Source organism: Myiozetetes cayanensis, unplaced genomic scaffold (assembly GCF_022539395.1).
Source record: "Myiozetetes cayanensis isolate MyiCay16 unplaced genomic scaffold, myiCay2020 scf4, whole genome shotgun sequence".
Taxonomy (NCBI): Eukaryota; Metazoa; Chordata; class Aves; order Passeriformes; family Tyrannidae; genus Myiozetetes; species Myiozetetes cayanensis.
In genome coordinates this window covers 5,727,597-5,755,307 of record NW_026087631.1, presented here as the reverse complement: position 1 = coordinate 5,755,307, position 27,711 = coordinate 5,727,597, and the positions used below count along the sequence as shown (strand labels likewise).

The following is a 27,711-nucleotide window of genomic DNA, read 5'->3' as shown; positions in this document are numbered from 1 at the left end:
GCTTGCCACACTTCTCCAACTGGACACTCATCTGTGGCACATTAGTGACCAGAGACGAAGGACTTGTCTCTTTCTTCCCACTTCTCCCTCCTGTATCCTGTTGTTTTCAGGGCATGAGAGACTTAGAATTAAGAGAGTGAAGAACCAAATCTACTAGCAAGACTCTGTCAAGACCCTCTTGCACATAACAGACACAAAGGTTTTATTTTCTTTAACTTAAGGTTGATGGGCTTATAGAAATCAGTGTCTAACATGCCGTGTTGCAGAATATGGCTTATGCACATGATTTGCCAGCCCAAATAGCAAGAACTGCTGGATTTGTTCAGGCCTACGTGTTTGGCCACTCTGGTTTCGGAAAGAGCTCACAAGATGATGGAAGGTCTAGGGCTGTCTAATAGTTGTCAAAATGCTATAGCAGCACAACTGTCACAATGATCCCAGGCCTAATGCTGTTCAGGTTACATGATTGATACCTACACGGTCTAGATCCCATTCTGAGACCACAAGTAGGCTGTTAAATTGTGATAGCCACTAAAGAGTTAAGTAAAGCCTGTGCACAGAGACAACAGCAGGACTTCTTCCTGAATGTGAAAATTTTGTGCTTCTCAATCCGAGATTAGGCCAAACCCAGTCTTCTTCATCAATCTGCCTTACTAAGGTACAATAGGTTACAGTCAGCAACAAAAAACTGCCCTTTGGTCTCTTTACAAAGAAACTGTGCTTTCACAGGCTACCTTCTCAACACTGCCAGTGCTAAACCTGATTTATATACAGGAAGACAGAAACCCACAGGTTGCAGCAAAATTTTAGTTTGCAGTATCCAGTAATTGACCACTCTTTCCTGAAGGTTCCAATTTTCATTGAACAGTAGCTCAAGTGTTATCATCTGGATGAGGATGTGGCTGCTCAGCTCTGCAGAAACAACTGAGGACTACCCCTCTGGCTCTCCTCTGTCTTCAGATCAGATGAAGAGACTTCCAAGGCAAGGCATAGGGAGATTTTAGTGCCCGAAGAAAGAGGACAGGACGAGCCTACACCTGTCTAAGCCTGACACAAGTGAGTTGCAAAGGAATGGAGCAGACCAGGAACCTGTCTCTGGATCCCCAGCATAAACACTTGTCCAGCTCCTCCCTTTTCACAGGGGAGCACAGTCCTGTACAAAGCAGCCACGGGCACATGGTGGTGATGGACTGGCTGGGATGAGGGAGAGAGCAGCTCAGATCTTTGCACTGATGGGTCCATATTAAGTACGGGGTAGAAACTTTAGCCTTCTTTTCTCAAACTGAAAAATAGCACTTCATGCACTAGCTTACTGACTAGCCCAATCCACACTCCTTGCTGGAGCTGGCTGTTAAAGGGCACTGTAGGCGCCGCAGCTTTGGCAAGGTCAAAGGCTTTTGCAAACTTGCAAACTTGCAAGTCTCCAACCTGCCTTCTAATCACAGATCAGTACTTTTTCACCCAAGATGCTGTGGTTTGTTTTGCAGATCCTCTGCTGGAGTGTTCTCCTTCTGTTGTTTTGCTGCTGGTCTTGCAACTTCGACTCTGCTAGTGGTGCTGTAATGGGCTCACACAGGAAGCAACTGGCACCAGTCAGAATTCTGCCTGCTTTCCCCCCTTTTTCCCTGCCTTTTGTTGCTTTTGTTTGTCTTTGGGAGCCTGTTAAATGTATGCACAAAGCTTAACAACCAGCCAGTGTGCAGCAGTCCCATCTGAGCGAGGGGTGCATTAGGGGTGAATCTGCTAGAAAATCACTGATCAGCCTGACAAAGTTCATTAACTACAATGGGTCCACAAGACAGTGCTGTTTCCTCTGCTGTGTAGGGGCATCACTTGCCCCCCTATAAGGAAGTCTCGTGTTCGGGAATGTGAGTGTCCAGCTGGAAAGAGTGAGAGCTGCTGGGCAGCAGCTACTTCACCTTGATTGAATGAATGCAACTGTTTTGCTGAGCTCTGTTCCCAGTGTTACTGAGAGTATGATTTGGTTGTTCATATTTTGTCATAGGCATTTTCATGGATTAGGCATTTGATTTCCACACTGTCATTAAACCCGTGCTCTGGCTCCAGAGCACTCTGTCCCTCTGCTGACCTGTTGGCTTGCTGAGCCAAACCAGGGTCGAGGTACTTGAAGAGATCTGATTTTGGAAAAAAATATGCAGCTCATTCCACAGTGGGTAGGAACCATCTGAGCTTCATAGCTGTCAGACAGACATAGCAAACAGACAACGTCAGCCCCATGGTAATGAGACGAAAAGGGCTCACATCTGCTAAGAAATGTTCAGGGCCAGCTTCTGACACCCTCCAACTCTCCTGGCTGCCTTACCTATGTATGTGTGGCCTTGGAGAAGACACTGGCAGTATTTGCATAAGGAGGTACTCCTGTGAGGAGGGAGTAGAGTGATCTCAGCTGCTACTACAGTGCTAATGCTCCGGAAATCCCGGGAGCCAGCATTGTCTAAAGGATTAGTACAGTAATTAACAGGCTCTCTAAACACCTCTGAGTTTCCAGAAGTTCAGCTTTAATGAACTCACCCCAGAGGTGGAGGTTTCCTGGCTAGACTACAGCCAGTTAGAGTTATTTGAACTTTATGATGTTCAGCTAGGTAGTATAATGATTTCAAAAACAGGAGTTTCCCCCATTACAGCATTACAGCACAGGATATGTCAGTATGTTCCAGTGTGTATCTGCACTTTGTTACTGAGGCCAGGCTGGATTTCCAAGGATCCAGAAAAGCGCCAGGTTAGCTTTGGGAGTCATTATGCAGGCACTGACACTGGAACATGCAGCTGGGCTACAGGAAGTCTCAGGGTTCAAGGCAATGTGTGGACCTACTGCAGCAGAACCCATTCCTAGGAGGAAAACCCTATAATCATAGGTCAGGCATCACCAGATTTTGGGTCTTAGAGAAGTTGCCCCAGTTCTGAGCAGGAAAGGTGGCACTGCTGATGTTCCTGCAGGGCTCAGTGCAGGCTCCTCAGGACTGAGGGAGTCCTGCAGCCCTTCCCAGGAGTGGTCCCCATCTCCCTCCTACTCTTTTACCCTTTAATTGGCGGCTGTTTGTCCCAGATCATAATGGCCAGGTAGGCCATTCTCTGTTTCCTTCTTCCTGGCCTTTTTTCTGCCCCCTTCCCCAAACTGGATGGATTGCAGCAAGCAGTGTGCACAGTGACACTCAGGGCTGAGGCAAACCCCATCCCAGCTTTCTGGCTATAAACAGGGTGTTCATGGGCAGAAGGGCTGCCCCATGGTTTCCATGCTATGCCATCCTGCCCTGTTCCACGTGCCACCTCTGCTCCTATCCATTCACAGGCAACAGTGCCCAGGAAAAGTGCAGCTGATCTAGGGATAAAGCAACCTTTCATTCCTCCTCAACCCAACTCTGTAGTCTTCTCCTCTCTGCCATTTTTTCACCTCTCTCTCTGTCCCCTTTCCTTTCTCTCTCTCTCTCTTTCTCTCTCTCTCTCTCTCTCTCTCTCTTCTTCTTTCCCCCAGCTCATCTCTTTGGGATGCCCTTCCTGCCCCTTTCCCCACCTAAATGGCCCTGGGGTAGGCTGGAGAAGCCCACAGGGAGAGGCCAGGAGCTTGCCAGCTCCTCCAGGTGCTGCCCTTCTGTCACGCTGTTAGGGCCTGCCAGAAGGACAGCTGGTACCCTCAGCTGTACAAAGCAGCCTGAGATAGTTAGCACAGAGTCTGTCATCTTGTGCCTGGGGGTGAATGCAAGAAGAGTGAAGGGGAGGGAATACCTCTCCCCACTGTGCACCTCTTAGAAAGAAACACATTTTGTTATCATGCCAGAGCACCAGTCATGTTGTTGCTTAATTTGCCTTTCAGGCCTTTTGCAAGGCTTACATCATAGCCTCTCAGCTAAAACCCATATGTTATCAGCTGCTAAAAGGACTTATCTGAAAAATATCTGACACCGTAACTCTATGAGCTGCTGAAACAGTTTAAACAGATACACTGTGCTTCTGTTAACACTCTTAGGCACCCATAAAAATGTTAGTCACACAAATAGTTAATAGTTAAATACTTTTCTGCTCATGAAACCAAAGACTATGCCAATTTTTTTGAGATATCGCATCCTGAAACAAGGAATTAAATGTAGGTTTTTTGAAGAATAGGAATAGTCAAAAATTACCTTTTCAACCATAGCTCAAATTTGTCTCCCTTGCCTACTTGATCTTGTACCACATCTGATACTCTGAGCTGGTACATCTATCTACTCTGATACATCTGATACTCTGAGAAAATGGGTAATGTTTGATTGATGCCTTGCATGCAAGTGCAAGTCCAGCCCTTCAGTGTGCAAGGTTTTCACAGCTAATCCCAAGGGCAGGGTAGAATTGTCTGGAGTTTGTGGTCCTGTCACTTCCACTCTGTCTGTCATCATGGTGAACGACATGACTGCATCTTTCATGTTTCTTTGCCCTTCTGGTTTGTTAGCATCACAAGAAACCTTTTGGTCTTTGTATATGGGTTTGTGCCTTCTATCTGGTCAGTACACCTGCATTTTAACCCCTTTACTGTACACTTTCCATCCCAGAACCCCGTCTGGGGGGGGCCACCAGGCTTAGCTGCTGTATTTGTCTCCCAGGCACCAGCTCAGGACATTAGTGTGATTAATCCAAAGCTTGATTTTGACCCTCTGAGGTTAAAAGGAACCCCTTTACTGGTAATCCTGCATAAAATGCAGCAGACTGGGAGCCAGATGACAGAGCACGTTCACCTATAAACCGATGGCCCAGTCCTGGAAGGGAAGAGCAGTGTAGCTGCCTATAGTTAGTCTGCCTTAAATAGACCTGGTTCTGTTCCAGGCTGGAAGGGAATACTCCCATCCACTTGAAGTGCCTCATTCTGAAGGCCCTCAGTGAGAGACCAAGTATGGGCAGATGCAAGACAGCCCAGTGCACGTTGGATAAAGTGGTTTTATCCCTCCTTACGCCAGGTACTGGAGGGCTGTCTAAAAATCAAGTGCATATTTGAAGAAGGTAATTGAATCCAACCCTTCCAGCAGGCGCATCGAGGAGACGCCTTGGCTGAAGCTGAGTCAGTGTCCTAAAAACAATTCTTTCTTGCCTACCACAGAACAGCCTGGGAAAGCTGATGTGACCAAATAGACTAGTAGCTGTATTCATTGCCTCACTGCCTCCTTTGAGCATGTCCTTTTTTTATGAGACTTTGCAGCAAGCAGACCTTTGATGATGGCCTCGGCATTACTGGGTTGAGGGCTGAATCAGTTCCGTACGTGTGCCGTCTGCGTTCATGCAGTTGGGAGAGATGATGCTTGAGGAATACACTCAAGAAAACATTTATAATAGCTGGTAACTAGGTTAAACACTGGAGATGTCACAGATCTTTTTTCTACGGATCTCATTAATTTCATAAGTAATCATCTGAGACTGTTCAGAGACTGAGTACTCCCTGCATAAGACAAGATCAAGGGCCTACGGGGACTTAGTTGCACCTGAGACTATACCCTGGCTCCCCTTTTATTTTATCCCTAACTTCTGAAACTTTCCTATTGCATTAATTTAGCCTTTGGCACTCTCAGTCTGAAATTGACTTTGCCTGCCTCCTATTAGAGCATTTTCAATGCACGAATAGCACTGGATAGGATAGATCAGCATTAAAGTGAGACCAGGAATCTGATCAAATTTCTGGCTTACTCTTGTTGCCTACAGCAATAGAGTCTACACGTCCAGAAAATGATTTTTCAAGGGGCTGCACTTCAATGCACAGTTTGACTCAAATAAAAATTAATTAACCTTCTTGACTTTTACCTTGCTTAGGCTATTTCCCACTTCCACAAGTGTCTTTCAGTTCTCTTTGAATTTCATAGAAACTAGAATGTAACTCAGCCCCATCAGCTAAAAAGAAGCCAGACAATATATTTCAGTGTGATTAAGGCCTTTATATTTTGTTTTTCCATGTGCAGTTTCGAATGTCAAACTCTTAGAATTGCAGGTATATCTTTAAGACATGTTTTTAATCAAAAATAACAGCTAGGGAAGAAGGGACTTCTGTCTCTCTTTGGTGAGAACTAAGGTAGGGATGCAATACAATGTCAAGGCTGTAGGGTAGCCTACCCCTGCATGTGACCTTGTGTGGGTCAGATATGTAAGTGGAGACAAAGAGAACCTGCCTACCTTGGTCTATCTCCTCCTTTCACAGTGCCTGTCCTTGATTCAGCTTTCACATTGCCTGTCCCTGAAGCATACAGGTTCTGTTCAGGTGAACCACACCTTTCCTTGTATCTAACATAAGAGGACTTCTCTGACATTTTACAGGAGTTTGTTTTCCACCCATGAATAGCTGCAGAGAGACTATGGTCTCTGAGAGCCTAGCTGAGCCTCTGGGCTGAGGCAGGGACCATCCTAAAGGCTGTGGCCACTCAAGAAGTAGCAAAACCGGCAATGTCAAAGTGCAACCTGGTAAGTGCTGTCCATCTTTACAAGAAGTCCACAGCACACCTCAGAGAAACCCAGTTTACCCACTCTCAGGGTCTTGTGGGGCAGCAAGAAGATGTTACCTGACCTGCTACCACTTAACCCTCAGAGGAAACAAAAATCTCGGTCCTCCACAAGCAACAAGCTGTATCAGCTGGATGAAGTGTGGCAAGACTGGAACAATGTTCTTATGGGAAGGTGCCCCAGTTGCAACTGGGAGTTAAGATGTGACCTCGGAGTAGAAGAATTAGGTGGGCAAAAGATCATAAGGCAAATCCTTGTCCCCATCTGAGTGTAAGAAAGTGTTTTGTTTTCCAGCCATTTCGGTTTTTTTTCCTCTGAGGTCAGCGTAGACTTAGACACAGGGTAACTGGGACAAATATCAGACTGGGGATTAGGCTCAGCACTTATGTGGTGTTTCGGAAGATGGGTATGTTTCTGCTGTGAAGGTGGAAAAGTCAGAGCAGCAAGGATGAAAGAATGCTCTAATGACCATAATTCAGACATCACACAGGCCTGCTGATTGGCACAGTGCCTGGGAGTTGTCAGTGGATGGCCACATAAACATGTCCCAGCCAATCAGTTAAGTCACTCTTCCTCCGTTCTTAGAGGAAATGAGGAAAGGCTTCAGTTTCTGGAAGTGTACTGCTTAATTGCAGAAATTCATTGTCATATTGTTTCTGTTGTGGAGGGTCTCAGTGCCAGGAGGGAAGCAGACCATTCCCTGCCATGCAGCAGGCTCCCTTACTGACTAAATGTCACTTCTTGTTTCACATTTATTTTCCTCCAGTCCTGATTGCACAGGGATAACTTCAATCACGCTGCTCCTAGCCACTGTGTATGATTGTTTTCAATGGAGAAGAAAACTGCTGCTTCTTCAACAGCAACCTGCTATCTTATGAGGCTGGTTAATTCACTGGTCCCATTGGTTTTCTTCCTCCTCTTAGTACTTGGTCTTGATGACCAGGCGAGTATTCCTGTAAACACAGGAGACACGAGAGGTAACTGCTGTGCACAGCCTTTCTAGAGTAGAATTAGCTGTCTGTGAACTAATCAAAGTGCTTGTCCTGCCACTCGCCACTGCATTCTGGCTGCAGCATGTCAGTGTTAAGGGAATGGGGACCATGTGTGGGCTCAAAACAGAACTGCAAGTCCCAGCTATTCAGTCCAAAGGCCTGTGGTGCTGCCCTTAACAGGGGTGTGGCATTCCTAAGTGTTACAGATACCCTGAGTTGCTACTCCACCAACACGAAATTTAACGCCACTCCTTTGGAACTGCTCCTTCCTTTCTTTTCCAAAGGTCCGAAATACTCACTGCTGGCCAACTTCTTGCCCTATTCCATGTGTAGATAGATATCCAAGCAGAATTACTAGGCAGTCCATAGAAAATGGGAGCAGCAGAGAGATGATATTTGCTTCCCTGTCTTTGAAGCTGGTTACGGCCTATTTCACATACACCCTGGATGTCATCTTCTGAGGACCAGCCATCCTGGAACAAGATCAAACTGTATCACTGACCACTACAAGCAGCTTTGTTGCATTTCAGCTGCCACCAGAGATGTTTTCCTCTCCTTTCCTATGGCACCAGGCTCAGATAGATTTTTGTTCTGGGGTCCTTCCAAGAACTGGGACATTGCATGGGATTGGTATTTCATACACCAAATATATGCCATTTGCAGCTGAAACTTACTGCAAATTAGCTGAGAGCGAACCCAAAAGTATGGTAACAAACCTCAGCTATTACAAGGTTATATTTGGTGTATGTTTGCCTCTCTGCTCTCACTGCTATTTTGCTATCTATCAGCAGCAAAGGGGATATCCTGTCCCCTTAGAGGGGATTGCAAAGATCAGACATTTTAGAGTTACTAAGGAGTCCTCTGGGAGAGTGTACGTTTGGATGAGTGCAGTTAGTTTAGGCAAAATAAGCACCTTGCATGGGCAGTTGATAATATCCAGCAGGTTCTTGCCACATATGTATAATGTTTGTCTAGAGGTGGATGGGACAGCTGGTTACAGAACTGTAATCACTGGACGCTCATGTCACTGCTTGTATGTACAAGAATGGTGTGACCCTGTCTCAATGTCAACCACATATCAATAGCACCACTTAAACCAGCCACCCTCCCCTCCTGGAGAACCTTCAGTGCACTTATTGCCAGTTGCAAGTTGGGGTTCCATGTTGGTAGTGGGTGGGAGCATCTGCTGTTGAGTGCTGTCTGTATCCCCAGGTTTTGAAGGATGCTCACCCAGCCTGCAGGCTGCAAGTTTCTACTGCACTCCACCATCTCAGCTCCCACCCACCACCCCTCCAAGAAATCAGGGAAAACATTTGCTCTTTGGTGCAAGAGATTGTTCAGCTTCTAAGTCACTGGATGCCTCTGTTATGAAGTAATTCTCACTACCATAGCTGTCATAGCAGAGTATTGACACAGTGTCTGGTTTCAGGCCAACACACAGAAAGTCAAGCTGTGCACTTGTTTCCTCCCCTGGGTGGGAAGGAGCACTGCTGATACCCTGAGTGTCCTAACGGGCTTCAGAAAGCAAGCCCTGGCTAGGTGTCTTCAAGCCAAGGGGCTTCCCTGCCAGAGTGGGAGCACTTAACATCCCTGAAAGCAAGTTGAAGCCAAGAATGGTTGATCTTAGGAACCTCCACAGATGCCGAGGGCACGATGTGCTACAATGAGCTCAGACAGCCGCCTTTCTAGAGCAATTCTCTGAAATGCTTCTGGAACTCCCAGGGCAGCCACATCTCTGGGTTACCGTTCTTAAATGCAAGAGGTTTTGAGCCTCTGCTCTGAAGTTCAGCATCACCAAATTCCACAGGCAGTATGGCACATCTCCCATTGCCTCAGCCTGAGATGAAAAATACCTTGCTCAGTGTGTGTGACACAGATAAATATGGGCTCTCTGGCAAAGCTCTTTATCTTTTCCTCTTGAGACAGAAGCTCATAGCATCATCTTTGTTCTGCTCCCCCTCAAAAGCTCCTTTAATTTCCTTAAATCTGAAACATGTAGGGCATTCATGTGAGAAGAAGCTGGGAAACAGAGAAACTCAGTTCTTTCAGGTCTTCAACGAAAAATCTTTCCAAAGAGCAGCCTGGAACTATGTGCTGACGCTGATGATGTGATCCTGGTGAAATACCAAAGAAGGAGCAGCAAACATGCTGTTCTCCTGCAGCTGAGGGCCTAGTGCAGTCACCTTGGGACCAAGCTGAGAGCTGTTCTGCTGCTGAGCCAGTACAGCTCTTGTCAGTCAAATGGAGTTGTAAGGCAGCAAGTCAGAATTACTAAAAATATCCTGGTTGCCACATCTGTAGTCCTAGAATAGCCATTTTTACTAATTATGAGAGGGACAGAAATATTCAGATAAGCTTTGGACTGTACTGGGCAGTCAAATAAAAAGCTTGAGGGTACAATCATTGTGAATATGATCCTATTACCTGGACTTTATGTCACCTGAACTTCTGTTATCTGGACTTCAGTAATCAGAGTAAGTTCTATTTGAAGGAAGCTGGTTCTTGGAAATGAAAGTAATAGGGAGTAAAGTATATTAGTTCCTTTCTGTTATTTCATTGATATGACCCCGAATGTGTAAATCAGTACCATAACAACTGAAAGGTTGATTATAAAACAGAAACAAGATAGCTGTAGTCTGCCAGTTCTTATTTGGAGTTTTATTACTTTGAGCTTTATTTCATAACCATTAGCCATCAGATAAATACTGCATGTTTTAGTTGGATATGGTAAGATGGTGTGTGCAGATGCTAAATTGACAAAATTACAGGGCTTCTTTTTTTTTTTTTTAATGATTAATGTGGTTAATGTATTACTAGGGTGGCATTTTTTTGTTTTCTAGAGATTTGTCTAGGGGATGATTTTAAAACTGGATGCTGAATTGCAGGTTCCTGGATTTATACTGTGGCATTCATGTAAGTGGCTTTTATTTCCTAATTTCTGGATTACTGCTTTCACTACTCTGATAGTTCCCACTGATTTTTCTAGGAATGATGCTGTACTCCATGCAGGTATCTGAGCCTTCTCATATACATTGAGCAGATTACTGTCCTTTTCTGGGGGGGATCTCACTCACCTCACCCTCAGATTTGGGGCCTTCAGGATGAGAAAGGGGAGCACAAGATGGGAACCTCCCGAGAACAAGAACTTGTGACAAGAATTGCTCTTTGAAGATTGTCTCTCTTTGCCACATATAAAGGGGCCAGGGCCCACCACTTTGGCATCTTTAGTGACTCCTTTTCTGTTTGGGATTGAATCCATTGTGTCTAGGGTTATTTCAATACAATGAGAGGCACATGACCACTCTTCACTCTAGTCTGAGTCCCCTAACTCTTTCACCTTGTCAGTCCCTTCTCAGCTGTGGCCCTGTGAAAACTCCTGCAATCTGTGGTCCAGCCTGTTCAACTGGGAAGGACAGAGGCATTCCTTTTCTATATCTGCACAGCTGTACAGGACAAATACCACCCTCAGTTTTTCCTCTCTGAGGTGCAAAAGGTGTTTACTCTTGCATGCAGGCAGTTTCGCAGCTGCTAAATGGCCTTGTTGTGGCATTTTTCCTTTCCTGCCACTGAGCATGCACTGAACATCAGGAAATCATTACAGGAAATTGAGAGAGTGTATGTGTGTGTATACACATACAGAATGCATAACCCAACTGATGCAGTAATGTGCAGGGTAAGTTAAAATACCTCCCACACAATATCTGGCTTCTGAAGCACGGCTCCAAATTGGCCATTACCAGAGTAATGACTTAATCAGTTGTTAACAATCATTGTACTCCCTACCAACCGATGAGCATATAACCTTACAAAGACTCCCTTGATACCTCCTCTGTTGCTGTCATCAAAAGAGCTGGCCTTATTTCAGGTGTTTTCTGTGCACTGCTGCCAGGGTTCCTCTCTCTTGAGTTCCTAAGGCATTGCTTCCAGTGCAGGGAACGCTCTTGCTATCCCCAAGGGGAAGAAACAAAGTGGAAACTTAGCAGCTGCCATTTACGTTAGAAGTCCAGCTTCCAACTGAAGTTGGGGCTTTGTTACCTTCTGGACTTAAAACCTTAGAGAGTAAGGCCTAGCTTTCCAGGAAATTCATTCTGTTCACACACTGATGGCTTTGTCTCAGGTTCTGACAGTCCCTGCCAGTGCTTAGAAAGAACAGTGCTCCAAACACCCTCAGGTGGGGAGCACCATGCTGCCCCAACCCCAGTGACATGACAGCCTTCCTAGATGTGCATGGGCCTGATCTTGTTCCACCTCTTCCTTGATGGGAGACGTGGAACTTTCCTTTAGTCCTTGTCTTGATGGGTGGGGTCACCAGGAGCATACGAGTGATTCTTGGCATTTGTCCTGCCAGACTTAAGTCTGGAGGCAAGGGGAATAACTTCGCAATCAGTAGAACCTTTCTAATGAGGGCTACTCTGAAATTACTCCAGTGAAAGGTCATGCCATCACACAGAAAAAGCACTCTGGGATCAGAAATCCCCAAGGCTCTATGTCTTTTTTTTTTTTTTTTTTTTTTCCAAGGTAAAATGAGTTTTAGCCCTGAAGGGTTCCCAGTGCCAGTGTTAAGGGTCTATTGCCCCTAAAGAGGTGTTCTCAGGCTCCTAATCTGAGCACAGTCCGTGTTGCTTTACTTGGGCTACACAGGTTAACCATCAGTGACTAGCTGCAACACCTCAAGGCATTTGATATAATTTTCTTCCCATCAGTTGTAACCGAGACAGAGAGAATTAACTTGGGGAATGCATTAGCCAAATCATGTGCTCATAACTGGGTGGAGTTGGCACGCTAAGAGCATACCCAGCTGTGGGCTGCAGGAATGAGAAGGATTTGCTTGATTTTCCTGACGCCATCTGCTTCCAGACCTTGTGGAGAAATGCAGCGGCAGAAGCTTGGCAGAGAAAGCCAACAGGATAAAGACAGCATGGAGTGACAAACAATTTTTTCAAGGACAGCCATTTGGGACACACAAGGATGTGTTCCCTAAAGCTCTCTCTGGTCTGTATCAAATGTGACATCAGGTCCTTAGTCCTCTTAACTCTGACTGGTTCTTTTGGTACTTAATTGCTTCAGAAATTCTCTACCTCCACTCCCACCCATGAAAGGCCAGTGGGGATGCCTGAGAAGGGGTCTGGTTTCTCAGAGCAGTCCATTTCAACAGCATGCAATGAAAATAAGAAGGCCATCCTATCCTCAGTAGTAGCACTGTGTCATAGGATGTGCCTCATGCTTGCTCTGAGGTGACAAGGCCCTACCCAGCTAAGACATTGAGGTGAGGCAAACAGCCTAAGCATCCAGACTCACTGCTACAAGATCCCTCCATATAAAACAGAAAGACAGGGAAGTTGTCTGAGGGAAACCGAACTTGTCCTGATATTTGACTGGCCCACCAGGAGGGAGGGTGACAGAAACCCCTTGACCCCTCCCTCCCTCCCATCTTTTATCCCTCTGTTCCTCCATTCACCCATCCCTCCATTCCTCTATCCTTCAATTTCTCCATCCATTCCCAGTTTGGCATCTCATTCATTGCCACTAGGTAGGTAGGTGAAAGGAATCTGACCTACATGTTTCTACTAGCCCAGGGAACAAATGAATGTGAAACACATCCAAGATGTCTTTACTGCATTCCTCCCTCCTCTGCTCACTCCTAGCTTTCTTTGTCTTATTTAATACTTCTTAACAGCAAATGACTTTACGTACTTATATCATGTAAGCACAGCCAGATTAGATATCTATTCTCCTCCTTTCCAAGTGTGCCAGATAGCTGGAGAAGAGCAAGAGCAGGGAAAACACACAAGACATTTCCACCTTATAAAACCTCCACATGTTTTGAGTTATTTCCCACATCTGATGTGGTTTCCATGGATTTAGTAATTTTCACTGGACTAATGTCTAAGATCTGGCCCTCACCATGAATCCACGGAAACTTTTATGATCCACAACCTCTTGCAGCAAGTAGTTCTCCAAGTTCCCTACACCTTACATGAAGAGTCACATCTTTATGAATTTGGTGCCCAGTAGTTTTGATTGATAACTCCATTCTTTTATTGGAAGAGGTACTAAACATCCAGTCCTTCCCTACCTTCTACAAGATAATCATGTTTCCACAGACTTTTGTGATCTCTTCCCCCAGCTGTCCTTTCTTCTAGACTAATGAGATCCAGCCTACCCTGTGCTCCCCAGACCCCACTAACTCCCGATATCTATTCACCTGGGTTGGCCTCCAAACCCTTGCCTATTAAACTCTTTTCTATTCTGAGACAAGAAGGCCAGCACCACGTATTGTACTTAAGACCTGCACAATTTGGATAGTGGCATGGTGACGCTATCTAATAATTCCCAGCATGATTTGCTTTATTGACTGCTGCTGAACAGTGAGGTGACATTTTTGCAGAGCAGGCTCCCACAGTCCCAAGACTGTGTTGTTTCTGCAAGTCCCCCCACCCTCCCCCCAACCCCATCCACCCTAAGTAGTAATGCTCAGGGTTGAGCTAATAATTCTAACTTCAGAAACTAAAAATATTGTACATAGGAACAAGAGGGTCTGCCAGAGACCTCTGCAGGGATGAGTCAGAAATCTCAAGAACAGTGGCCCACAATGACAGAAAAAGACCTTTACAACGATGTTTGGATACACAAAGATGGTAGCTACTGACCTGACACAGTCTGCTGAGCAGCTGGGCCAGGACCACACATAACAATTTAATCCAGCACCTCTTTTACTGAAAATGAATAACAAAACCTTAATAAATCAACAATTACTTATTGCTGTATTTGGGGTAATAAATTCTTTAGTTTATCAGTAGCTTGTGGCTTCCATAGCATGTTCTTTGAACAGTTTGCCTTTCAGTTACATCCCCTTTCTCTCCTGAACAATAAATTAGCATTCTTTTTTTTTTTTTAAAGGAAAAGAGGGGAAAAAGAGGATATATTACAATTTTTTCAAAGCAAAAGGAAAAATGCAACATATTTTTGACATATATCTTAAAATAATATGAGGATAACTTTCTCTGCGTGTTAGATGCCTATGCATAAATAATAAAGGACGTTATGTTATTTACAGTGTTACACAATAAACTAAGAGCTTCTCATTTAACATATAATTCATAAAGACAGTAAATAATGAAAACATCCATGTATGTACAAGATGTATTTACAGTAGAATAGAGAATTACAAATGATGGTAATTGGCCATGTTCTTTGTCTGCCCTTCTCTGCAGCATTTCGTAGGTGCTTTTTTTGTTTCTTACTAGCAGTAAGTCCCAGCTGATGGTAAGTAGCCACACTGCAGGGCCAAGAAGTGCTCAACAGGCTGAGAAGTGTGTCCTTTGAGGAGACACAAGTTTGCTATCCTGGATGCTCAGGAAACTGCTTGCAATGTGTGTGAGAGAAGCAGGGAGATGCAGCATTGTTGTTTTGGAGGACTGGAAAGAAGGAGCTTTCCTGTTTCCCTGATAAAGGCAGTGATTGATCTCTTAAAACCTGGGGGTGTTGGTGTGGCTCAAGTGAGGAAGAGAATAACTGAGTCAAGAGGAGGAAGTAGGCTTTTCTCTCTTACATGAGAACCTCTGTGGAGCTGTAATGATTTACACCCCCTGAACAGGCAGGCCGTACCCAGGTTGTGCACAACGTATGCCAGCTATACATCCCTTAAAGAAGCCTTTTATCCTGGAATAAGTCCTGCATATAAACACATACAGAGGGAAAACTCAAGGCCAAAATTAAATAACATGGAAATAAATCAGGACAATCTCAACAACTCTGCCACCACTGGAATATTTTGCCCCTCTTCGAAGAATGTTTCTTCTTGCTGTGACCTTCAGCCAAAAAAGCTGGCAAGGGTTACACAGTGATGGCTCAAGGGTGTTGGGACTGCCTAGCTCAGAGGTCTGGGTAATGAAGCAAATATCCCCAGCAGGGGAGCTGGCCTTTCCTGTAGGCACTTGCTGGCTCTGCCCCGTGCTGCTGCAGCCTCCAGCCCCTTGGCCAGCAGGAGACGGCTGCAGCCTGCCAGCAGCATCTGTGGCCAGGTAGACTTGCTAACTTCTGAGTGTGGACTTGACTGATGTGAAACACCCTCTCAGAGTTAAAACACGAGTTGAGAGGTGGGGGGCTGCATCCTTCTCCCAGTTCTGTGAGTGCCAAGCTAGGGCGATTCCCCATAACTTGCTGCTGCATGAATTGTGCTGTAAGGTTGGGTTCTCCACAAAGACCTAAGGGCTTAGGCAGCCATATCCCCAATTGTATTTTCTTGTTCTTAGGTCTATGTGAAGCCTCCAGCCTAATTTCATGCTTACCCTATAACACACTGTGTATGTCCCAGGAGGGAGGAAGAGTGGGAACTGCACACCGCTTTGACTTTGAGGCACTGCAGCAGAAGAGGTGTGACATTTTTCCCTAGACCTGCACCAAATAAATCTCACAGGCACAGCTCCCAAATAGGGAATTGCTCCTTCATTTTGTACTGGCCCACTATAATAACAGTGTTAGTAGTCGGATAATCTACTCCACTTCAAGGCATGTTCCCTTTCCATCCTGATTAATCTATCTGGGCTATTAACAGACACTTCAGTGAGAGCTGGCCTTGTGGGTGATCTGTACTGAAGAAGTTTACAAAAGACCTGTGTTATACTCTCTATTCTGCCACTAAGATGGGAAATTTTTGGGGAAATCTCTTGTTTCTCTGCCATACTTTTTGTCTCTCATCTGTCCTGCAAGGTCTTTGCAGTATCAGAGGCCTTCCTGAAAGGACAGATTTTCCGGTGCCTCTGGAAACTCAACAGGCAAATCCTTTGGAAACTTGTGGCCTTCATCAGGAAAGCCCACTTGGCCCTCTGAAATACTGAGTTGAAAAATTACTGGGGAGGTGGGTGTTCTGCTGCATGGGATTGCAGATAAATAGGCATGACTAAAGGGATGAAAATGAGACTATGCTGTCTAGAATTTGTAGGGGAGCTTTTGTTTCAGTCTGCAAAGGCAAAGTGTGTTCAAGTACATGCCAGCTAGGGAAACATGGCAAAGGGGACTTAAGTCCAGACTATGTATTTGCCATCTCCCATAGACTTCTCAAATAAGCAGGGCCATTTCAGCCACCACATAGCCCAAAGCTGTGCTAGTTTCCTAGCATACCAACATCCTACAACTTTATCATCTTCTTCCTATACCAAGGGGTTTTTTTTATTCTTCTTCTACTGAATCTGTTCACGTAGACTCACCCATGTTCTTAGTAATATGATGCAGTTATTTATACAGTGAGCTACTCACTGATTTTTTTCATCCTGGCAAAGAGCTTCTTTTACTATACTCTGCTTTCAGATCTCAAATCAATAGGACATGCTTTGTTCATCAAAACTCTTAAGCACATGCTTAACTTTGTGCATGTGCTGGTTGTGTAAATGGGAGTCTAGCACATGCTCAAGGTAACTTCTGCTGGGATTAGCATAAGCATATGCTTGAACAATTTAAGGAGTCGGGACTTTAGTTCCTCAGGTTTGTATCTCACAAAATTTCTTTGACGTACTTGTCTTCATTTAACTGGGACCAGAATGTGGCCCAAAGGATGAGTGTAGTTTGGCTGAAATTCTTTTTTTCTTGACATGGCTCTTATTTTGAGCTCAGTTATACCTGTAAAACATATGTTCTCATTTTCAGAATCCCCAGAGTCTAGGAAAAGCATTTGTTTTCCACATCAGTCCTGAGTCAATGCTGTGCCAACTGAACACACAACAAAATATCAAAAGAATAGAAGAGGCAGAGTGACCCTGACTAAACTGATAGGAATTCAGTGCAAAAGAGGCCATTTGCTTCTGTCTGGATGGATGCAACTGCTCCAGCACTGACAGCATCCTTGTTCATTACTAGTCAAAGACTTCAAGAGTGTCACTGGCTGAACACTGATATCAAACACCCACACATGTGTTACTATGGCTGTAACCCACATGGTGTGCTTGCCTTCGTAACTGGCCTTTGCATCACCCTTGCATCTCTCTACCCAAGTAATGGAGTAAATAAAGGCAAGTAGAAATAAACTCCATACATCTGCTATGTCCTTCCTATGTGCCTATGCTTTTTAGCCATTCAGCAAATCAGGTTCTTCCTTGGAAAGCATTTCTGTGTCCAAGAGCAATCCTTACTCCAACAGCAACTCTAACAATGTATTGCTAGAAGCTTGTCAGGGTTCTTTCTGAGGAGGAGAAAAAAAGGGAAGAAAAATTGAGGGGGAACAAAAGAATAAATTGTGTATTAGAAAGCAACATTAAAAACTAGAGGTGAAAACTGATTGCACTTTTATTAGTGGCATTTGTTTTCCAGCTAGATCTCTTCCTTGCTTGGTTACAGATATCTGCTATTATATAAATTTTTTTTAATTTTTTTCCTCTTTTTTTTTTTTTTTTTTTTTTTTTTTTTAAATAGAGTATTGGGTTCAAAGCCTCAGTTAACTTAAACCCATTTCCTAAGGGATAACTAGAACAATTAATATCTGGAAAATAATGAAATGGCAGCTCCTAGTGATTACAAGCTGACCTCTGATTAATAATATATTTGGTTTAAAATCACAGTATTACTTTCTTTCTATAAGTAACATTATTTAATGCAGGTTGGTGCTTTATTTTTGTTTGTATGTTTTTCGTTATCCTGCTGTAATTAATAGTAGCATGCTGTTGGATCTACTATTATCCCAGTGCTCAAAGAAGCAAACCTTTTGGCTGGCAGAGAGCAGACAAAACTCATCTCATACACAGGAAGCAAATAAAAGTTCTCATAGAAGAAAAAATTTTTTGTTGTATTTTTTTTCCCATTTTTTTCTTTTTTTTTCCTTTTCTTTTTTTTTTCTTTCTTTTTTTTTCTTTTTTTTTTTTTTTTTTTTTTTTTCAGAGAGTGTGTGTGTGTGTGTGTATGTGTAATTTTCTGTTGGGGTAGAGTTGGAGTGCCATTACAGGGCTTTCTGATCTGGGGATTCTACAGCAAGCGACCAGAGGGACTTCTGCAATTCTTGCAAATCATACATCCAGTCATAATGCAGTGCACAAAAAAGCTAGGACAACTGAGGGCTAAAAGGTTTTGCAAAATACTATGGGACAGCCATCATTGTAACTGTACAAAACTTGCTCTCAACTTAACATAACATAAAGGCACCATTGATATCTTTCCCCATTTTTGAAATACTGTAAAAAATTGCTACATATGGCACATAACACATTTGTACATACGTATATTTAATTTATAAAAGTTTTTTTTTTTTTCCCTCTCCTGTTTTCTATCAGCGGAATTGCTAAAATAAAATAAATCGTTTAATTTAAAGGTGGAATACTTCATTATATAAAATAAAGTTTTACATGTGAATCTATGTGTTTTATGTTTTATACAGCAATAGGGTCTTGGTTAGCTATCGCACTGGACAACCTTGCTTGCAAGTCTTCTGGCGTGGAGAAGCGGTTTGCCGGGTTAGTCCTGCTCTCAGCCAGCCGGAAGGCCGTGGCCGGCTCCAGACCGGCCGCCCCGGGGTTCGGTATGCTCAGGAACGGTGTATCCTCGCCTATTCTTTCGTCTTCGGTCTCGGTCTCAGAGCTGCTGCTCTCAGAGCTCGTGTCGGAGTCCACTTCCACCCTGCTGGAAATGTGGCCGTTGGGCTTTGTTCTTTTGACCCTCCGGTTGTTGGTGAGTTTCTTTGGAGGCTCCTGTGCTGGTTCATACTCCTGCGTGGTCTCGTACTCCTCATCCTCCACTATCCGCAGAGGGCTCGGTGGCAGGCTGTTGCTCTCGTGGGTGGCATTGTGGTGGAAGGAGTTGAATTGCTGAAGGTGGTGGTCATACTTCTCATGTAGCTGCAGTGGGGTCACCAGGAGCAGTGGCCGCTCCTCTTCGATGAAGGGACTCACCGCCACTGAGGGGATGGAGACGGTCAAGCTGGAAGCCGGTGGTGACATTGTGGAGGGGCGGGACTTGGGAGAAGTTGGAGTGTGAAAATCGACGGGTGACATGCGAGCTGGTGTGGTCATAGCTGAGACATACCTGAAGAAAAGAGATGGGGAAAGGTTGCAAGCACAGGAGCAGTGGTGAACACAGCAGCTCGTGTGGACTGGGAGAGAAACAGCAGGGATCTCTTAAGATCCCCAGCATCCTCACACAGGGGCTACCAGGGAAACTTTCCTGTTGCTATTAATCCTATAAACTGCTGACTTCTGGGACGCCAGACAAAAACATTTAAGAGCAGGAGGAGCACAGCAAAGCCCCCAGATCTGTTTGCCTCAGAAGAGCCATGGAGATGCTGTAAATTATTTGCCAGAATAACTTTCTGGAATTATTCCAGGAATGGGATTCAGAGACAGAGGGGCTGCCAGAAACAAAATGCATTTGCAAGTATTTTCTCAAAAGGGAAAAGGGCTTCTGCACTTCTGGAAGGATTTGACCAGAACTTGGGGTGCATGTGAACAGACAGGAGGAGAGAAAGGATGGGAACCAAAGAGCAGTCCTCTTGGGGCTTCATCCTCTTCTGGCAACCAGACTGTCTCAGGCTAAGGAGGAAAGGAGGAAAGTAAAGTTTGGATAAAATCTAGAGCCAGATTCTGCTACTTTTAATCAATGGGGGCATTCAGAGAAGTATTTGCAGCACCATCCCAGCAGCTTTGTTCTACTCCACTCCTTGGGTGCTAGTTACCTTGGCTAGTAGGTCTGACTGTAAAGAAACATGGAGTATCATTTGTCCTCATATGGGAACAAATGCTAAAAGACAGGATTTTCTGGCCTAGTCTTCATGATATCTCTGCAAGATTTGTCCCTGTTGCTGTGGGAAGGGTAGTGATCAAAAGTGATTTCTGAAAATGCAGCTCAGGTGCCATTTCAGAGTTTGTTCCAAAGAAAGAGGACAAAAATTGTGAGACTCTCAACTGGTTTGGATCAATAGAGATGCAGTGGGGTCATGTGTATTCAGGCCTGAGGATCTGCCTGAAACCCCTTGATCGAATGCACAGTGCCCAGCATGAAACCTTGCACAGTTTGGTTTTGCTTTTATTCTTGTCTTAAATTCACCTACTTGAATTTAAGCTGTGTCCAAAGTTAAAGTCTTAAGCCCCATCTCATACCCAGGCCCACTGAGAAAAGTTATGTTTCTATAATTGATGTACTTATTTAATTTTTCATCAGCGATTTATTTATCTGAGTCTGAAATTACCAAAATAAATCTGAATCCAGCTTTCTTATCCAAGCTATGACTCAGTTGCACATATTACACTTCATTTAAACAGAGTTATTGGAAAAAAAAGCAAACAGGACAGATTCTGAACAGATGTGTAGTAGAGTAAATTAAATTCACTAGAGGCACATTGATTTAACTCAACTGAGGAACAGGAGAAAGAAAAACAAAACTGAAATTATGCATGGGAATTAATCAAGGTGTTTGAGCAAAGAACAATTAATAGATCTGTGCACTGGATGAATGAAGTCATTCTTTCTCCTTCCATGAGTGAGCTTTTCATCCCTTTCACATTTTTAAATAGGTATTGTCTGAAAAAAACGAAACCTTTCTGCTTCACCACCTGGGACAGTGTTGGATATGTATCTTCATGACATATTGGATTTTAGCTAAACTGGTTCTGTTAACACATTACGTTAGTTAGATGTGCTCAACATACTGTGCACCCTTCCAGCAGCGTCAGGTTACTCCTACTGGAGTGTTTGTGCATTCACACATTGCTGGTGTGTCCCCCCACACCGTAACAGGGCACTGCTAACTAGATGCTGTCTGCAATCTGAGGCACAGGAGCTGGAGTTGTGCAGCTCTAGCCCATCCTGAAAAGAAGGTTAAAAGGTGATTGATTTATCCAGCTTCATGGTCAACTAACTATGCTGACTCAGTGAAAGGGGATCTGAGCGTATCCACGGCCATCCCACCCAGCATTAACTAGTTATGTGCTGCCAACTTCATCGTACAGCCCAGCCTTTCGTACAGAGATAGTGTTTTCTGATTTTCTCTAAGACAGCTAAGGACATCCAAGATATAACTGCTTGGGTTCTCTGCTTTTGTAAATAGGTGGCAGGGCATGGGATCCAACAAATGGATGGGGTGATGCAAAAGAACCCCTGATAATGTCTATTGTATTTCATTTGAAAATTGTGAGGCATCTGGTGGAGGAGTACAGCCTTGATCTACCAATTCACACCATATTTGATGGCTTCAGGAAGTAATTCATCAGCTCTCACATTCCTTTAGGTTTCAGAGTAATTTTTAATTGCAAGTAACTCTCATTCTCCCCCTTATACACACACACATACAAGCAATCCATCTCAGGAGCAATTGGCCGTGTATTTCCTGCTTGCTAAAAATAGATCAGGCCTGCAGTTAATGGCCAGGGAACTATCATCTCCTGCATTCCAAATTCTCGATTGCTTCAGACACATCAGGCTGACAATGCCTGATGAATTATCACAGAAATGTTGCTGCTTTTCACTCGTAGCACAACTTCAGGAGACATGATAATTGATGAAACGCCTTCTTTCTTCTCAGCGAAACGAAAAGGAATATGCTGCTCCCCGCCCTCCCACCTCCCCCCGCCCTCCAAAAAAAAAAAAAATTAAATCTAAATGGTTCATATCAGAACGATGCTCTGGGTGTCCTAGGCAGTGCAGGCAGACAGCATGAGAGATCTTCAGTTCTCACATGCAGTTGCCCAAATATACTAAACTGCAATACTCGCCACTGGCAGGCGTGTGCTCGGGCGTCCCGTACAGTTCCCAGGCTGGAGACAATGTGGTATTTACTGCGACAGGTCCTGATCCAGCAAAGCACTTAAGCACATGCTGAGCTCTGCCCGTGTGAGTAATCTCGCTGATTTCGATGGGGCTACTTGCACGATTAAAAGTTAATCTTGCCGAAGTGCTCTGCTGGACTGGGGCCATGGCTGTTTACATCCTGTGAGCCAACTATCTTGAAATTAAATTCCATGGTAAATAACGGATAAGTTACAAGGAGAGAGAGCTAGTTTACTATATCCTCAGTGGCACTACACTCAGGGTCCTTGCTCAGTGGGCCCTCTTCCTGCTGCTAAGCAGTTTTTTGTATGGCAGAGGAAGTACCCCTGAAATGGCTTTTGCTGTGCTTGCACATTCATTTTTCCAGAAACCACAGTTTGTCTCCTGCACAGCTCAGTCTCCTTAGGGATTGCCTGGCTGCATTTTTGACATCATGGACATCCCACAAGATCAAATCCCTTGTGATTTCGAAGTGCTCAGAGAATTGGTATGGTAACCCTCTGTTTCCCTTTTCTTCTGCTTATGATTCCTGGGAGCAAAACTCTCTTTAAATGTCTTGTTTCTTCTCAGTATTTCTTTTACTATTCTGAGGCCATCACGTGCTCTTGAGGCAAAGTGCTAGCCTAAACCTAAGACGAATTTTTTCAGGAGAAGTTTTCCTGCAACTCACTCACTTCAAGGCAGACCTCAGGAACTGATGAACCAGCCTTTTCAGAATAAAAATTACTTTGTTGGAAAACTCCTGGCTAGCTTTATTTCTAACTACTCCTGATTTAATAATGACTTCTGGCTTGCACTTTGTGTTCCTTGCTTTTACTTAATAAAAAGGTCAAGGGGAATTTTTAAAGAAGATAAAAGGTTTAGGAGCTGGAATTCTCCAGAAAGGAGGTGGTGGCATAATTTCTAATACCGCTTAGAAGTCCTCAGTGCCTTCCTCCTATGGATCAGTACATTGCTTTCTCCCTACAAAATCCCTCAGTTTTGTCATCTGCATCTTCTAACAAAAGGATAATTGGGCAAAGATCTGTTTTTACTTTACAGTGGAAATTTCTGACTAGTTACTCCAGTGGAGCTTTTCCAAGTGTGAACCACTGGCTAACAGGAATAAATCCAGCAGAGGCAAGAAGGGAAGAAGTGCTTTTAGCAAACTCCAAACTGCTATCAGGCCCTCCACAAACGAGGAGATGTACGCCCTGCAGGAACAGCTGCGCTCCTGGGTTTCCTCCTGTGCTCCCAGGAAACCGTCTCTGGGGACACCAGGCCTTCCCAGCCGAAAGCAGAGAGGTGGTGTGTCCTACCTTTCGCTGTGAGGAGAGTCTCGGTAGGAGTCGGGGGTCTCTCTCGCATGCCGGAGGAAGCTGCTGCCTTCCCGTGGGCCGCCGATGCCGTTGAGGCGGCCGCGCGGCCCTGCCGGGCTGGCGTGCCTGCTGTTCTCCATGGAGGAGCTGACGAGCACCGAGTGGCTCTCAGAGAGGATGCTTTCGGTGTGGCCGTTACTCCAGCTGGAGAGCAGCAACCAGGAAAGGAGAAAGGGAGGGAGTTAAGGGTGGGCTTTGCTGGCAAAGGCACAGGAGCACAAGTTTAGCCAGGGGGTAGGAAGCGGCTCTGCTGCCACGCAGGATGTATGGGGTCGGTAACTGGGGCTGCAGAGTTTTGTTGAGTTGCATGAATCCACACGCAGCAAGATGATTTTGCATGTATGGATAAAAGGAGAGGGAAGGAGGGCTTTCCAGTCACCACAGCTGCCACTGATTCAGCAATTTGCACATACTAAAATTCAAAGTGACAGCGTTGGAATGCCATTCAGACAATAAAGCTCTTTGTAGATTCACAGAAAGATAATCAGTTAGGTGATACGACATCAAATATTGGTAGTCTTAAAATGAAAATACTATGAAGGGAACATAGATTTTTCCCAGTCTGTTGTTTTGTAACAACAGACTGGGGTTTTTGGTTTTGTAACAGCAACAGGTCATGTATTACAGGTGCCATTTGCCTTCCCCCTCCAATACCTGTGGCTAGGTGTCTGGGTGACTGTCACGGAGTGGTGTGTTGTTGAGGTGTAGTGGCTTGTAGAAAATGAGGTCTCTGTTTCTCGCTCGATGACATGCTCACTGGAGATTACATTTTTCGAAACGTACTGCTGAAAAAACCCAGACAAACCGCAGGTTTACAAACTGTAATTCACAGCACATTTGTAGACACAATTTCCAATCCCTTCTCCCCAGATTGCAGTCTTTTACATGTGCCAAAGCACAAATTTTGTCACTTAAATGCATGCAGGAACCATACTGACACACTTGAGCACATTCACGTACACCTCTGCATACATACCCCATCTAGACTCAAAGGAGGAGGAGATGAATGAGGAAAGTAGCAAAGTTTCGCATTCCAATCGAGCCATAAACAACATACGTATTTAACAAGAAGTCCTCACAGACAGAGACCTGGAAAGGCACCCCCCCCACACCAGATACACCAAAAATACTATTCTCTGATGAAGAAGTTGGCAATAGTTAGCGGTAGTAGTTTCTCCATCTGAGTGGAGAAGGCCAAGAGAAATCAGTCAGCAGCCTGCCACAGGTAGAGGTTTAAAAGCTTTTTAGAAGGGTGAGCTTCCCTGAGGCCCTGGCTCCCCTGAGGCTGAAACACGGGCAGTGAAACCTACATTCACCAGCTGGACGTTGTCCGGCGGAGGGTTGGGGTGGTGCGGCCCGTTGGCCATGTTCATCACGTTGTTCCTTTCCGAGCGCAGGCTCTGCCGAAGGCGGTCGTGCAGCTTCTTCCTCTGCTTCCTGTGCACGGGACACGGAAACAGTTTTAGTAGGCAGAGGGAAAGCAGCTGCGCCTTTCAGCACATCAGTGTTGATGATAATAATATAACATCACTTTTTTTTTTTTTTTTACCCCCCCAGAATTCCCCCACGCTGCTGCAAGAGCTCAGGGTAACTCCGAAGACCGCGGCTCTAATTGCAGCTGGAGCTGTGGGGACCTGCAGAGGGGGAAGGAAGTTTGGGATCCCTTCCAGGAGTCAGCAGGCCACAGGGGGATAGGAAGAAGTGTGAGGAAAATGGAAGCAATGCTCTGTCTCAGGAGAAGGTCTTTTCTGCCCTCAGAAGGGAAAGGGGAGAGATTTTAAGCCAGTGACCTTTATGCCCTCGCAACAACCCAGACAAGGTTTCTGAAGCCCATTGGGTTATACCACTCTGTTCACCACAGGGAGCCAAGGTGGTTGTGCCTCAGGCCTTGCTTGTAGACACTGGAAAACGATCTTTGTGACGTGGCAGTTACATGGTTTTTTTGGTGGGATTCATCTCCTACCTAAACAGTGTACTTCAAATACATAGATGTGTTAAAGAAGTGAAGGGTGCAGAGGAAGCCTGAGAAATCCCAAGTGAGTGACTGTGTGAGGTATGCCTGAGCCTGCGGACTCCCTGGCAGCTTTGGAAGGTTTTGCTTTAGAAACGTCGGGTTCACTCTGGAACCTACTGATTACCAGGTGGATGCCATGGCTGCAAATGCATTTAGTAGAACCATCCGTGTACTAATGACATGGTCTCTGGCTGACTTTGATGCTTCTACTTTGTCCTGTCCTCAGCTGCTCTTTCCCCACTTGCTATTAACATATAAATCATATGAGGAGTGGCTGAGGGAGCTGGGGTTGTTTAGTCTGGAGAAAAGAGAGGCTCAGGGGTGACCTTATCACTCTCTACAACTACCTGAAAGGTTTTAGCAAGGTTGGGGTTGGTGTCTTATTCCAGGCAACTAAGTCACAGGACAAGAGGAAATAGCCTTAAGCTGCACCAGGGGTGGTTCAGGTTGGACATCAGGAGAAATTTGTTCATGGAAAGGGTTGTTAAGTATTGGAATAGACTGCTCAGGGAGATGGTAGAGTCATCATCTCTGGAGGTATTCAAGAAATGATTGGATATGGCACTTAGTGCTATGGTCTAGTTGATATGGCGATGAGCAGTCAAAGGTTGGATTCCATGATCTTAGAGGTATTTTCCAACCTAAATGATTCTGTGATCCTGTAATCCTTCTGTTTCTCCTCAGAAGAAATTTTCAGGAGATCATTCATTACAAGTTGTCAGCAACAAAACTTACAGCACAGTAAAACCTGGTGCTGTGAAAGCTGTGCAGAACACGATAAACAGTACACATACAAAAAACCCCCCAAAAACCCCAAACCAAACTAGAGAAATAGCTATTCAATTTCAAACTTAATTTATCAATATTCTCCAGGTTTGTTTGATTCTTGCTGGAGAACTTCCACTGTGTTGTTCCACTGAATCCATGGAAATGAATGGAGGATGCAGGCTCCAACACTGTGGAGTGCATGTGACCTTGGCTGTGGCAAAAGCTAAAATACATACAATTCCCTAAGCTGTATGCAGAACGCAGACAGTGTTGGCAGCGTAGGACAATGTAAGATGTAATAATTTTCAATCCTGTTGTGAACTCAAGGGGACTATTCTAAGCTTTAGAAATAGGAGGGGTGAGGGAAAACAATAAATATGTTGAAGCTTGATAGCCAGGAAAGCTTAAAGACAATGAAAACATTACTTGACACACAGAGCATTTTTACATATTTTCTCTGTGTGTATGTGCTTGGATAGTGGAAAATGCTTAATTTATATTGCACCACATGAATGGCATAAGCAGAGATGGCTGCTTTGGAAATGCTCCTGTCTCAGCAGGATGCAGTCCCTGATCCATATGGACTTTCTGCTTTGAGGATAGCCAGGCATCACCTTAGGACACAAAAGTGGTTAAGGTGGATGGAGAGTGCAGTGCCAGGAGACATTTGAGCAGCTGCCCGAAGACCTGACTGGGCTGAAAAGTGACACTCGAGCAAGGGTTTAACTTGACTTCACATCTCCCTGAGACCCTGGAGACCTTGGGAGCTGAGGACAACCTGAATTTTTTGACATGGTAGAGAAAGTGGGTTCTAGAAGGAGTTTGAGTTCATCATCTGCAGGACTGAGATCCTGGGAATCTGTCCTGGAAGCTGCGTTACTTCCCATGTGTTTGCATTTGCATGCTTCCATCTGTGCCGTTTGTCCTCTAGGAAAAGGACACTAAGCGAAAAAAGAAATTACTCCACAAAGCTGAGAGGAAAGAATAATGTGAAAGCTAGTGTGTATTTCACTTACTCTAAGAAGCTTTTCCCTCAGTGTAAATGACTTGCAAATAAACTGCCTCTGAATTAAGACTCAGTGACTGAAGATACTGCCTTAGCAATTGATACATGCAGTATCTCTTGTGAAGAGACCAACAAAATCTGAGCCACTACATTTTATTCAGACTGTTCTCTTAACACCATTGTCAGGATTCCTCCGGGTTTCTGGGTTTTCCCCTATTTGGAGAAAAGAGCATATGGAAATCACCTCACAGATAGCTGTTTGGCATCACTGCTGCATTTGGAGGGCCATGAACTGGCATGGTGCTCTCATCCGCTGTGTTGGAAAACATTCAGCTTTTGGCTCATGATGATTGCTGATGT

General features: G+C 44.7%; 1 protein-coding gene across 6 annotated transcripts in view; it reads right to left on the bottom strand.

Moving 5' to 3' along the window:
* Positions 1-10,089: 10,089 nt before the first annotated feature.
* Positions 10,090-27,711, bottom strand: part of NRG1 (neuregulin 1) — a 298,874-nt gene continuing 281,252 nt past the window's right edge. For 4 of the 6 annotated variants that reach the window (XM_050329946.1, XM_050329945.1, XM_050329942.1 and 1 more), the window contains 4 exons: positions 24,874-25,000; positions 24,218-24,348; positions 23,504-23,707; positions 10,090-19,469 (listed from right to left, as the gene is read on the bottom strand). In XM_050329946.1, the coding sequence (XP_050185903.1) occupies positions 18,818-19,469; positions 23,504-23,707; positions 24,218-24,348; positions 24,874-25,000 (1,114 nt within the window). In that variant the 3' untranslated portion in view covers positions 10,090-18,817. Of the gene's footprint in view, positions 19,470-23,499; positions 23,708-24,217; positions 24,349-24,873; positions 25,001-27,711 lie in introns of those variants that run through there. The other 2 variants (XM_050329944.1, XM_050329947.1) reach the window with 2 other exon arrangements.